We start from the raw sequence: 14068 nt of genomic DNA, 5'->3' as shown, positions 1-14068 counted from the left end.
GGGCGGGCGCCGGGAGGGCCGACCGAGGCCTGGGCTAGACGACTCGCTCCTCCTCAGGGCTGGGAAGGCGGGTACCCGGAGATCGTCAAGGAGAACAAGCTGTTCGAGCACTATTACCAGGAGCTCAAGATCGTGCCCGAGGGCGAGTGGGACCGGTTCATGGGCGCCCTCCGGGAGCCCCTCCCGGCCACCCTGAGGATTACTGGGTACAAAAGGTAGGGGTCTCGCGGCCCGGGGCGGAGCGCTGCTGCCTGCCGTCCTGTGGGTTCGGGACGCCCTGGGTGCAGGGTCCTTTGAAATAGGCTTGAGTCGGGGGGCGGGGGGCTTTGCGGGTGGGAGGCCACAATAAGAAATGAAAATGCAGCCTAAGAGGAGTTTGGCTCTTGGGCATTAATTAGCTGAGGGTTGTGCTTTTGGAACACAATATTTGTGACATCGAATTTATCTCGCTTTTTTTTTTTTTTCATGATCAATGTAGTTGTCTTTCCATGGTAAGTTAGGAGTATAAGTAGAACTTCAGGTATTATTGGAGACTAAGAACGAAGCATTGTTTTCTTAATTTTTTTTCAATAATCAATGAGGATTGCTTAAATTTAAAGGAATACCATGAACTGGTGAAAGCACATTTCTGTACGTTGTGTAGAGTTGGTTTAATTTTAAAGCTCTTGTAAGTCTTTAAAGGTGGAAGCTTTTCTGATCAGTATAATAAACTTGCCTGTTTTTCGATAGCCATGCAAAAGAAATTCTTCATTGCCTGAAGAACAAGTATTTTAAGGAGTTGGAGAACCTGGAAGTGGATGGTCAGAAAGTTGAAGTTCCACAGCCTCTGAGTTGGTAGGTGTTGAAGTGCTTCCTTGTGTTGAGTATTTCTTTAAATCTTTTTTTTCTCTCAATGCATTTTTTCCTATTAGATTTGCTATTTCCATACAAAAACCAAATGTACTTACGAGACGTCATGATGTTCTTTATGCAGCCCTTTCACTGAGTTTACAGGGTGTGCAAGTTTTTATAAAGCACTTCCTGCTTTCCTCTTTCATTGGCGTGATCCAGTTTGCTTGTTCCTATAGATCTGTCCTCTGTCCTTGGTGTCATCCTTGCTTTGGCCTTTTCCATCTCCATTTCACGCTTGTTTTCGCACATGGGGGGTGGTAGTCATCTTTACCTTCAGAGGAACGGTGGACACAGCCTGACCGAGGGCTGCCACAGTCTACTGTGTATTGGGTGCCACACTTTGCCAGCACAGACTGCTTTAGTCATATCTTAAAAGCTTGAAGGATACTGCGCAGGAATCTGACCGAGGTGCTGGGTTGCTCTTGTGGTCACTAATCGCGTGTGCACTGTGCTGAGACCCGTGGAGAAGAAAGGTGTTGCCGTGGTATTGCTGAGATGAGGTGGCCGGCATGGGACCACACTTTTCTCTCTCTAGGTAACTGGTTGATAGCTTTGTCTACCCCCGAGTACCGAGTTGCCTGATGGCAGTGTTGCTTGTACAGAAACATTTTAGTTTTGTATGGATTTGTGGCTTCACATTATTACCTGAAAGTACTTGCTCCTTAAAGCTTGAGTCTAGGGCTGGTGAGATGGCTCAGTGGTCTAAAGCACCTACTTAGAACAAGCTTAGCAAAACACAGGGACCGCGATTCAATCCCCCAGCACCACATGCCAGCCAGCCCCGCCCCCTGGTGGGCTGAGCTGGCCACACCCACACACACAAAATAAATAAATAAAAAAAAATTAAAAAAAACAAAAAACTTGAGTCTAGAAGTGTGATAGAGTGAGGAAGGCATGGAAGGTGAGAGAATGTTTGTCTTCCAGTCTTGGCTGGGAGGAGGACTTTTAGCGTGCATCTGAGCGCCTGGGAATATTTATTTTCTTGTGCAGGTTCCAATGAACTGAGATTTCACAGGTGGTTAATCTCACTGTCCTTGTTCTTTGCAACTGTGGTCAAACTCATGTTGATCAGCCTTTAAACACTTAACAGCTGCTTTCCATCTTGTCATGCATAAAGGTTACATGACATTTGTTTATTTTCTGATCATACAGCTGAAAGCTGAAGGGTATAAAGAAAAGACTGATTTGGATTCCTGTATTCATCTTTATGTGTATGATGTCAGTGGAAGTATTCTTGACAACTTTATTCTGTAAACGTTTAATCAAATTTCCTTGTCACTTGTGTGATGCTCATAAATCTCAGCAAATAAAGCAGCAACTATTTAGGATTTCTGGTGTTTTTTCTGTGTTCAGAATGTAGAAGATGAGAGAATGTTCTTTCTAGTCCTTTGGTACACAGTGGGATAGAATTTAGGAAACTATTTCAGACATATATTTTTGAGAGGGAGTGTTGCATGTAGGACTTACAGCTGGGCAGATTTGGCATTTTCCCTGCTTCCCCAGACTGCAGTGGTGAACTGCCCTGTGGCCTTTTTTGCCGCATCTTTTTATCAGTGTCTGTTTATGTACTTTCTCACATCTGGGTTGAAGACCATGTGCGGTGTGGAGTTTTGTGTTTTTTTGTTTTTTTGATGGAACTGGGGATTGAACCCAGGCCCTTACGCCTGCCAGGGAAGCGCTTATTCCACTGAGCATCTCCCCGGCCCTGCAAATCAGCTTTTTTCTTTAAAGACTTGAAATAACCAAAAATTAAATGTAATTCTCTAAAATTATTTTATGTAAAGATCTTAAATTAGTTGACTCAGAAAAGATGAAAGTGGTTGAAAGCTGCTTAATAATCATGCTTTTGAGCTTGTGTTTAATTGAAAGTTCTTAGATGACGTTCTTAAGCTTCCGGTTTCTTCTGCTTAGCATTGCAGGAGAACTTTAAGGATAGGAATATTTGCACAGATCATACGTAGGTTGCGTATTTGTTTGGAAATGAAAACCGAGTGATTTTCAGTACGTCTGTGTGGCAGGTTGTGTTCCTGTGGATGATGTTTAGGTGATTTGGGGAAGGGTAACTTGCACGGCCACGCTGTCTCTGATCACAGATGGTCAGGTCGGCGCACACTTGGCCACCCAGCGTCACAAAGGTAGTAGCGGCACAATAGATTTTGCCAATTTTTTTTTTTCCTGCCAGTGTTTAGGGCAGGACCTCCAGAGTCTCAGAATGTACACCAGACTCATAGTGATTCTTCTGTTTTCAGCCTCCCAAGCACTGAGAGTACAGGCGCTTGCCACCACAGCCAGTCTCATTCTCCGTCTCAGCGGGACTCCACGCCAGGGGTAGCCCAGCCACTGTGCTTTAGTTGGCTGAGCTGTCGGGCGGCCATTGCCGAATTCTTCAGTGGCAGTCAAGCCCAGTGCATTCCTACCGATTAGCCTCAGGGGACACCAAAAGAACACTTACGTTCTTTATTTGATTGCCTGGCAAATATGATTTCAATTTAGTTTTTTATTTATCAAACCAGTTTAAACATCAAAGAGAGAACCAAGCAAAGGGAGTAGCTAAGGACTGTGGACCTTTGAAGGAGAATGGCTTCAGCTACTTTAGTCTTTGTTCTCAAAAAGTGGAGACAGCAGAGAGTGTAGGAGTTCTAATCTTCCTCAGCAGTTTCGACATTGGGGATTTTATGGGTTTTGTTTGTATGCAATATATTTCAGCCTAGAGCTGGTGTTAAAATTTAAAAAATATTTAAAATTTCTTTGTCAACTATACATGACCTAACAAATGACTGCTGTCTGTTGTTATGATTCAGTGTAGTCTGTGACCATTCACTCTTGTTACTCTTTTCTGCTGACCTCTGCACCACTGGTAATGATGAGGCGCTCCGAGTCTCTGCTTTTCTGTCTTCTCGATGATAGTTTAACAGTCACGTCGTACTTATGTGTTTCTCAGGTCTCCTACAGTTGTCCTGTGTCTTACTGGGCTGTGGCCCAGAGCCACGGGTGGTGTCCCGTACTGCACTTGAGCGCACCGTGGGTGTGAGCAGGCAGGACCCAGTTAGAGGGCTCACGGGGCTGTGCCCCGCAGGAGCAGCATGTCGTCAAACCCCTCGGGTACATATGATCCGTAAATGCTTATTTTCTTTTGATCAGGTATCCTGAAGAACTTGCCTGGCACACAAACTTAAGTCGAAAAATCTTGAGAAAGTCCCCTCAGTTGGAAAGGTTCCATCAGTTCCTGGTTAGCGAAACTGAATCTGTAAGTAGATGTTGTTAGAGTCCACTGTGCTGTTCATTGCCTTACAGACTGCACGCGGAGATGCTTCACAGTTGTGTCTGAGCTGTGCTTGCAGCCGGGCGCCCTAGGCGGAGTAGGCACAGGAGGACCCTGTGAGTGCCCGCACTGTCCCTTCTCACCTTGTGGGGCTGGCCTGTCTGGACGTTAGCAGCCTGCTGCCCATGCTGTCACTCTGGTGTGCGGTGTTCTCTCAGCTGGCGAGTGGGAGGGGGCTGTGAGGGTGGGTGAGGGTGGGCCTTGTTCTGAGACTGCAGCTTAATCTTCCATCTCCTCAGATGCATGCCACAGCTGTCTGCTGTACTCAGGAAATAGGTTTTTAAGGCCACAGTATAGGGCTTTTGAAGAAAGTCATTTTGTTAAAAAGGGTTTTCACTTCATTAGCATCTTCCTGCACATTGCTCCTGTACTGCACTTTTGCCAAGAATCACAGAACACCTAAGTGCAGGTTGCTTCTCCAGAGGTGCTGCTTTTCTACCACGCTGACCTCCCGTCAGCAGCTGAGCTGCTTTAGTGTCACCCTTGTCCCAGGAGAATGGAGTTTGGGCATTAATGAGCTTTGCTGTTTGCTGCTTATTCTTTGGGAATTCTTAATGTCCAATCTTAAAGTAGAAGTGTCCTCCTTCTTTTTCCAGCCTACTCCCTTACAGCGAGGCGAACCTCTGTGCGTTAGCAGCTTGTGCCTTTCCTTCTCACAGTGAGCTTACAGAATACCGTGCTTTCCAAGCTTCCTCTCTGAAGCATTAGCCAGTTTGGAAGCCGTTCAGTTTGCTTAGTTGGCATTTCCACTCAAGTCCCACCTGCTTTGTGCCATGTTGCTCTCCGTCTGGGCGGCTGACCTGTTAAGCCTGGCTCCCCTCCCTGATGGTGTGAGAGCTGAGCTCTGCCAGGCAGCCCTTCAGTGCCTGGTGCCCTTGCTCAGCGCTCCACCTGGGTGGGCGGGCAGTAAGGAGAAGGAGACGGGCTCGAGCTGCTCAGGTCTGCACTTGGGAGTGTGCCGAGGGTATGTGGGGAGTGGTGTGGTACCCAGGAAGTTTTCAGAGTCAGGCTGATGTATGGCCGGCCTCAAACCTGGGGGTGCAATGAGCATTTGACAGGTGAAGTCAGGGGTGGGCATAGGTTCGGATGTGAAATGCCTACATTTAGGACAAGGGACAGCTTTCTGGCCTCAGGTTGGACACTGAAGTCCAGGATGGGTGGAGCAGGGCTCTCGGGAGCCTGCATGGCTTCCAGGCCCTTTGAGGGTTGTAATGGACAGAGGATGCTGCAGGAGTGGGCCTCTCTTCATCTGAGCGTTTTCCGAAGTAACACAGACCCTGGCCCCCCCAGGACGTGTGAGGACGGTGACTAAGGAGGATGTTGGGCTGTCAGTCATGCAGAGAACAAGGGCAAAACAGCAGCTGGTATGTTCTCTGAAGGTAGCATTGAGGAGTGGGAAGTGGACATAAGTAGTTCCTCGAAGCAGGGCTGGACCGGGAATTGGAAGTTAGACTGGAGCCGGGAAGAAGCAGCCCAACAGCCACCTTGTCTGGTGTTCCCTCCTGCCTGGAGCGTTCAGCAAGCGGGTCTACCCTTGAGCGCTGCTCCTCAGCCATGTGCGCTCTGGTGAGGACAATTTGGCCTCGGTGTTACCTGGAGCTGCTGGCACTTTCATGGCCTGTTTTGGTGTTGCGGTCGTCCTTGGTGCTTAGGCAGCAACCAATCACTCACCAACATGTAAATCTGTCGGCAGTTAGTGTGTGTTCCACGCGATAGTCTGTCTTTGGTTCTGTGTAAAATTGTGTAATCTGTTCCTGTTGCATTTGACATACCAGTGCCTGTTGCTGAGATTCTCTGCCATTTGTTTTATCGTTGATTTTCTCCCACAAGGGAAATATCAGCCGTCAGGAAGCTGTGAGCATGATCCCGCCGCTGCTGCTGGACGTGCAGCCGCACCACAAGGTAGCACGTGTGCCTGAAGCCCGGGAGTGGGCTGTTGGCAGGGTCCTGCTGTGTGATGTGTTCTCTGAGACCTGCTGACAGGAATTTGCCCCTCACTTTGGAAGAACAGTGGTATATATTTTATGTCAGGTTCTTGCACTTTTTTTTTGTATGTAGTACAGGGTCTCACTACGCAGATGAGACTCGTAGTGATCCTCCCATTTTCAGTCTCCCAAATGCTGGGATTGCAGGCACGCCGCCACACTCAGTCTCAGTCGCCATCTCAGTGCGCCCAGGGGCAGGGCCGTCACAGCGTGGCAGGCCAGGGATAGCAGCCCGGTCCCTGCACCTGCCAAAGTAGGTGCTTTAATCCACTGAGCTGGCTGGCTGGCCCAGGTTGTTGCAATTTTGACAATTCATACAACTGGGCTTTGTTTTACAAATTTTATAATGCCCTTGCCATACAGACATCTTCGGTAGTCTTGGCCAAACCACACTGAAAATTGTGATTTGAGCTCGTTGTGTTCCGAGCACTGTCAGTGCCTTTTAAGGGAGTCACCTTGCCTTCTCATCCGGAAGCCCTGTGGAGAGTAGATACACTGTCTGGCCGCTTTTCCAGGAGAAAATAGTAGTATTTGACAGAAGGTCACAGGGCTTCAGAGCAGCCGAGCTCTGTCTCGGGCAGTATGCTGCCAGTTCTGGCTCTCCTTCAGTGAACATGATTTTCCATGGGAGTCTAGTGTCCTCTGTCTCAGCTGGAGACTGTACCTGTGTGTGTTTGTGATTTTTTCTTTTTAGAGTAATAGGAGTTTTTTTTTGTAAACATCAAACATTTTCTTGCTTTGCTTTTAGATCTTAGATATGTGCGCAGCACCTGGATCAAAGACCGCACAGTTAATTGAGATGCTGCATGCCGACATGAATGTTCCCTTCCCAGGTACTTGCTGGAGGGTGGGCATGGCCATGGTGGGAGGGAGGCAGGGAAGAGCTCATGGGGTCCCGAGATCTCGTGGGATGAACAGACAGGTTTTCTGTATACGAAGGCAGAGCGAGGTGTTTTTGTAAAGGTAGGAGTTCTCAAACAGCATATTCTTGCAGGGGGTGGGGGGGGGGTGTTGCTTTGTGTCTGTATTTTCCATAAAACCTTTTTTTCTGTTTGGTGTGGGTGTCAGGTCTACTGATGGTGTACAGGTATCTCAGCTTTGAGTTTTGGGTCCTCTCTGCTGTGTGGTTTTGAGCTCTGCGGAGCTCTGGGCTTGGTGCTTTCTGCCATATCACAGGCCAGGGACAGTGTTGCCCATGCCCCTTGGGACTTGACCAAAAACTCGATGATGGTTCATCGTTGTCAACATCATCTCCCTTTCTTTCCGTGAGCCATCTGCCCAGGTCTGTTTTAGCGGGCCTATTTGGTATACCTATAGGTGTGTGCATGTGAGTCCTCTTACGTTATTCAGGGATATTCTTGTTAAAATGTGGTCTTCGTTTTCTGGTTAAAACCAGAGGCAAAGAGCTTGGCTCATGTTGGCAGGAATGGTTTCCCTCTTTACATCATTGAGGCTTTGCTCTTGGCATGGCTGCAGGATGATGCTGGTCACATAAGCGTGGTAAGGTGTCCTCGCCCTTGTGCTGGCCTTTGCGAGGGCGCAGCGGTGTCGAGGTGGTTCCTGGCCTACTGGCTCAGCAGCGCGTCTGTCCCAAGACAGAGGTGGTTCGTTCAGGTGCCCAGATGGGAGCCCACTGCTTGGTCTGGAGCGGCGCCTCGGCACCAGCGGCGCTCGCGCTCAGGTGGCGCTGCTGTTTTCTGCACCATTGTCCTCGCCTTCTTTTGTAATTGCTTCCTAGTCACAGGAAAGACATTGTTAACACACTATTTAGTACCAAGTGAACAGAGGACTCTTGAAGTTTTGAAATGTTCAGGGGTGTGTGAAGTCCATGTCGTTTTTTGGAACAGCTACGTGTTTCTAGAAAATCTTGGCCTAAGGTTATATGTGTGGTAAATTGCTATGTTTAAGAAAATTACTCCGCTTCTGCTGCATCTGTCCTGACACTTTCGTTTTATGTATCCAGAGGGATTTGTGATCGCCAATGATGTGGACAACAAGCGCTGCTATCTGCTCGTTCATCAAGCCAAGAGGTTGAGCAGCCCCTGCATCATGGTTGTGAACCACGATGCGTCCAGCATCCCTAGGCTCACAGTCGATGTGGAAGGAAGGAAGGAGGTCCTCTTCTATGACCGAATTTTATGTGATGTCCCCTGCAGGTATTTATATTAGTAACAGGCCAGAGAGCCCAGCCCTTTGAAAGGAATCACATCAAATGTAGGCTGAAACTGCGTATGACTTGTGACCGTGGGCAAAGAGAAAGATATCCTGGGCCTCAGGCAGAGGAGGGACAGTACATGGGTGAATCGGCTCAGCTTGACGCTGGATGTAGAGCAGAGGGGAGTGGAAAGGGTGGTTTTGATAAACAGTCTTTTAAAAGGAAGTGAGCAGACTTCACAGCCGTGAGCTCTTGCTCACGCTTGGCTTACTTTAGGGCATTATACGGAATGATTTTGCGACACGTATTTCTGTAGAGACTGTCATAGAGATACACAGTCACATGAACTTTGCCTGCCGAATTTTATATTATACTTTGATAGAAATGTAGGGGTTCAATCCTTTGAGAAACTGTATCTATACTTGTTTGTAAATTTTATCCAGTAAGGGTTATTTGCAGGGGCCGGGGAGATAGCTCAGTGGAATAAGCGCTTCCCTGGCAAGCACAAGGGCCTGAGTTCAATCCCCAGTTCGCCAAAAAAAAGGGTTATTTTGCATTCAGTGATGCAGCGAGGAGCTGAGTGTTTCCTAAAGAGAACACCCACTGAAGCCGTCTGCCGGGAGTGTGGACACGGCAGGAGCACGTGCCGTTGTGGCTGGCCACTGCTGCCCTGCGGCGTGAGGGTTCCCAGCACCTTGCCTGGGGCACAGTCACTGCTCATGACAGAGCTCTGTTTGGAACTAGAACCAGCACTGATGTCGACTGTTTAAAGTGAAGTTTAGAGCAGGGTAAATTGTTTAAAACGGACCCCCATAAATGGCTTGCAGCAAGGTAGGGGAGGCTCAGTAAATGGGTTGTAAGCTCAGTTCCCTTTTCCAAGTTGCAGTTTTCTCAGTCACCCTGCTTTTCCATCTCAGTTCTTTATTCTTTTGATCTAAAATAAAACTTAGGGGCTGGTGAGATGGCGCAGTGGTCTAGAGCACCTACTTAGAGCAAGCTAAGCCAAGCAAAGCACAGGGACCGCGGTTCAATCCCCAGCACCACACGCCAGGCAGCCCGCCCCCTGGTGGGCTGAGCCGGCCACACACACACACACACACACACACACACACACATAAATTTAAAATAAAACTCCTTCCGTCATGCTCTGAGAATAAAGCGACCTTATGAGCAGTTGGTTGTAAACTAAAGAAATTCCTGCAGTTACTGTGGAGTCTCCACTGTATAAGCACTTAGCTTCCAGCTGGGGCATCATTTGAAAGTAGGAATCATGTCTCATGGGACATATCCAGCCTTGGGAGCACATGTGGCAATCAGACGTGACCAAAATTAACAGAGGCAAGAATAAACCCTGGAAAGGATTGGGTGGATATAATTAGATGTGGACAGAAGATGACAAATCAAGCCTGTATTTTAAAATGTACATGGAAATAATTTCCATTAATGAAAACATGAAACTAATTCCCATTAAATAAAAATAGAAAGTAGGAAATGGAGTTAAATTGGCCTAATTGAAATTGCTGTGGAAAAACCTTTTGAGTATAAATGTATCGTTGCTCAGTTTTGATTAAGATGTCATTGTTGATTAAGTCTTGTAAGTAGCAGTATTCTGTGTCATAAGTCTGCATGCCAGTTCTGCTAGTACAGGTTGGGCCTCCCAAGTCTAAAGCATGGAGTACTACAAACTCAGCGCTGTTCCCTTGCCGCAAGTAGAAGATTCTACACCTGAGCTCACATGATGGGTTGCAGTTACAATCCGGACACATTGGAAGTGCTGTACCATATTCCCTTCTGTGGTTTATATCGCAGAAACATTTAATGTTCAGATTGGCTCTCAGTCTCATGGTAGCTCATTACATATATGTGCGTGTTCAAGAAATGCTGAAACATTTCTGACCCCAAGCATTTTGGGTGATGGATACTCGAACTGTATTTCTCCAAAATGAATGCAAGTTAATCTTTTCAGGAGATAAATGAGATTTCTTGTTCAAATCTAAAGTAAAATGTTTTTAAGGGTATCTCTCAAGAGGTTGGTTTTTATTTGTGAATAATATGGGAGTGTTTAACTTATGAATAACTGGAGAGTGTTTTCTAGTTGGAATTTGTAGTCTACCTCTTCTGTGATCCCACGTGGGCAGTACGTACCACACAGCTTCAACTTGTTGAATGTCTTCCAGTGGGGATGGCACTATGAGGAAAAACATCGATGTCTGGAAGAAGTGGAGCACCTTGAACAGCTTGCAGCTGCATGGGTGAGTGAGCCGCGGCACCTCTGGGCATGGTGGCTTGGCAGGGCTGTGTCGTAAGCGGTCTGGCACTGGGCCCCAGGAATGGCAGCCAGTGGGACCTCATGAGAGTTTGCTTGGATGTCAGTTGTTTTTAAAACCTCTCAAAAGTAGTAACTATAAATTATGTCTTTAGATACACGTTTACTATAAACGTCAATAATAATTTTTCCCAGTATTACAAAAATTTTTCCAGCAAAGGACCGTTTTGTTCATGTCTCAGCGTATCTTTTTTTCTTCATTTTTCTTGCATTTGTGGTATTACTCTGCTTAACCTTTTGACCCTTGAGAATAATTTTAGGTGGTATTTATAAGGAAAATACTGATTAATGAAAATGTGGAGAATTCTTACAAGATGTTTGCCGCACATAGCTGTGTTGCGTCAGTGTGTTTCGCTGTCCCCTGCGCAGAGCTCTGCACACCGTCCTGGAGCAGCTGTGGTTGCTGTCTGGGCAGCTCTGCCTTTGTTTTCCATTCTCTGAGGAAGAACATGCCTAAAGTGTGCTGATGAAAATGCACAAGTAACGGGGCCGGGGATGGCTCAGTGGAATAAAGCGCTTCCCTGGCAAGCGCAAGGGCCTGAGTTCAATCCCCGGTTCTGCCAAAAAAAAAAAAAAAAGAAGAAAGAAAAAGAAAATGTACAAGTAACATCAGCAGGATGTTTTGGTTCTCTAAATACTTATCACCATTTTTGGGTTTTTTACCATTTTTTTGTAGAAGGAAGACAAGTGTGAAGGATAGACTATATGAAGTGACACAAATGTTTTACAGAAAATTCCTATCTGTACAAATATAATCTTGTGGGGTTCTGGGTACCAGGGATCCAACTCAGGACCTTGGGCTTGCTAGGCGGGCAGTTATGGGGCTGAGCTAGCTCCTCGGCAAAAACAGTTTTTTAATGATGAAATTCATGTAGTTGTGGATTCGATCATTAATAAGCTCTGTTTTTGCCTGATGTGTCGGCCAGGAAACAGAGCAAAAATACTTGTGAGGAGCGGCTTTTAGCACTAACACAGAAAGCTTGTAGAAGTTGGCCTAACTTCATTTACAAGCTTGAAACTTGGGGGTGTTGCAAAAACCATAAAGCAGTGCTTACTCGTGAACATGTGTGCGGTGTGGGGGCATTCAGTCTGGGGCCCCCTGTGCCGACCCTTAGCTTACAGCTGCGGATCGCGACCCGTGGCGCCGAGCAGCTGGCGGAAGGCGGGCGCATGGTGTACTCCACGTGCTCCCTCAACCCCGTCGAGGATGAGGCCGTCATTGCGTCTCTCCTGGAGAAAAGCGAAGGTAAGCAGGCTGCGAGACCTCTTGGTGGACGGGCTCACGGTGTGTGCTCCTGCAGCCCTCTGGGACCTGGCTTCTGTGTTCTCGCCGTAGCCGTAGCTCCTTACGTGACGTGTTGGGATCAGAAACACTTGCATGGGAGACTTCTCGTAGTGTATGGATTATTTGAAAACAAGAGATTAGCTTGTTTTAAGTTTGGAAGATTATAGCAGATTCTTGTCATACTGGTCTATTTTTAACATTTTTGACTATGGGAAATTTTAGTTTTGTTAGACTCGGCATGGGTAGGGCTCCCTTGAAGAATAAGGAGGCCGGCCCTGAGCCGTGTGCTCCGCAGCCGCGGGAGTCTTCCAGGAGGAGCTGTGCTCCCCATCTGAGACTGCTAGAAACCCCCGCTTCATGGAGCAAGGCTGTGGCTGAGTTGCAGGTGACAGGTGGGCCAGCAAGGTCACTCACAGCGCCCTGGACAGTTTGGTAATGCTGTGCTCTGGTTGTGTGCTAGCGTTGATGGAAAACTCAAAAACCGTGGCGGAAGTCAGGAAGATGCCATGTGAAAGGTTTCTTCTGCCACCTGTCTACCTCTGAGATTCTTTCACTTTGCTTGTACCTGTTCAGATTTCTCCCAGCTTCTGCACAGAGCTTGGTTGGGTTGTCCTTCCCTCGGAAGCGGTCGCATCTTTGTGGCCGGGCTATGGACAGGAGCTGATGCTAGGTTTTCCAGCTCCCCTTCTGGCTTCTGTTGATGTCCGTGTTGGAAGGCAGAGCGCGTGTTTAAAGTTGGCCTTTGTCATGGTGGACCATTTTACAAACTCACTGGGAAATAAACTAGTGTTAAACAATTTTTAGTGTTTGTTTCTGGGTGGGTGTTAGGCACACAGGCAGAGAGTCCCCAGCTGTCTGAGCAAGATGTGTCTGGAACAGGGTGTGGAACCCCACACTGGGTCGTGGCTGTGTGTGGCATGTGGGTGCAGCTCCACAACCTTGATCTTGTAATCGCAGAAGGACTCTGATACCATTGTGGCTTTGTGGAAATGTAGTTCACCTGATGTGGCGTTCACCTGTTTATGTAAAGTGTGCTGCTAAGTGGCTTTCAGTGACCTTCCCCTCTCAACCACTGGCTGGTCCCATTTCGGTTCAGCATTGTACCACAAAAGCTCTGTGTGCCACTCCACATGCCACCCAGCTCCCAGCTGCTGCTGCTGCTGTCCTTGCAGTCAGTGGCTTTGCCCTCCCTGGGTGTTTCCTGTAAGTGGCTTTGTGTAGGGTAGGATCTTTCGTTCCTAGCTTCTTTGCTGGGCATAGTGTGCCATCCCTTTGGGGATTTTTTTTCTCCTTAATAGGTGCTCTGGAGCTGGCTGACGTGTCCTCTGAGTTGCCAGGACTGAAGCGAATGCCTGGACTCACGCAGTGGAAGGTAACGCTGTGGGAAGGCTGGGGTTCCCGGCAGCAGGGGCTGTCACAGGTGCGAGCAGTGATGTAGGGTGACGTGAGCTGGTGCTACTTGGGCTGCGTGGTTTAGAGTGAACATGTGGGTTATGTTTATGGGCAGATGCTATGATTGAACATGCCCTACTCTGGCAGTAGAAAACTTTTTCTTTTTTTTTTTTTTTTTTCTCACTTTTATCCCACTTATAGAAACCAGCTCTGTTGTTTCCTTAAGTACAACTTTGTTGGGGGTTTTTTGTCGGAACTGGGGATTGAACTCAGGCCCTTGTGCTTGCCAGGGAAGCGCTTACTCCACTGAGCCATCTCCCCGGCCACAACTTTGTTTTTAATGGTCTGACATTTAAGCTTCATTCCCCACATAAAAACAGTTCAGTTTACAGTTTCTGTTTGGATAGAATCCGGGAGTGATTTTAAAAATAAAAGAGAAACCTGTATGGAAAATGTTCTTTGATTTTGGTGGTCCTGTTTTGGAAGTTCTCCATCCTTCATTTTCAGCAGATAGTGTGTAACTAGAGGGTTATTTTGAAGAGCTCTTTGTCTGGGCAGAGAGTCTGTTCTGTGTTGGGGGACAAGCCTGCCGTGGTCCCTTTGTTTTTTTTTTTTTTTTTTTTCTACAGTTTTATTGATAAACATATAGCAATGAGATAGTTTCAAATCAAATCGGAAGTACAGTTTCAACAAATAATACACTGCATATATT

General features: G+C 47.2%; 1 protein-coding gene across 1 annotated transcript in view; it reads left to right on the top strand.

Moving 5' to 3' along the window:
• Positions 1-14068, top strand: part of Nsun2 (NOP2/Sun RNA methyltransferase family member 2) — a 25002-nt gene that overhangs the window by 316 nt on the left and 10618 nt on the right. The window contains exons 2-10 of the mRNA XM_023704693.1: positions 39-215; positions 730-834; positions 4033-4138; positions 6044-6115; positions 6947-7031; positions 8162-8354; positions 10531-10605; positions 11795-11925; positions 13263-13336. Coding sequence (XP_023560461.1) covers positions 39-215; positions 730-834; positions 4033-4138; positions 6044-6115; positions 6947-7031; positions 8162-8354; positions 10531-10605; positions 11795-11925; positions 13263-13336 — 1018 coding nt within the window. The remainder of the gene's footprint in view (positions 1-38; positions 216-729; positions 835-4032; positions 4139-6043; positions 6116-6946; positions 7032-8161; positions 8355-10530; positions 10606-11794; positions 11926-13262; positions 13337-14068) is intronic.

The sequence above is a fragment of the Octodon degus genome, unplaced genomic scaffold, assembly GCF_000260255.1.
Source record: "Octodon degus isolate 3935 unplaced genomic scaffold, OctDeg1.0 scaffold00008, whole genome shotgun sequence".
Lineage (NCBI taxonomy): Eukaryota > Metazoa > Chordata > Mammalia > Rodentia > Octodontidae > Octodon > Octodon degus.
Note: the sequence above shows the minus strand (reverse complement) of the source record. Positions and strands in the feature narration are given on the sequence as shown.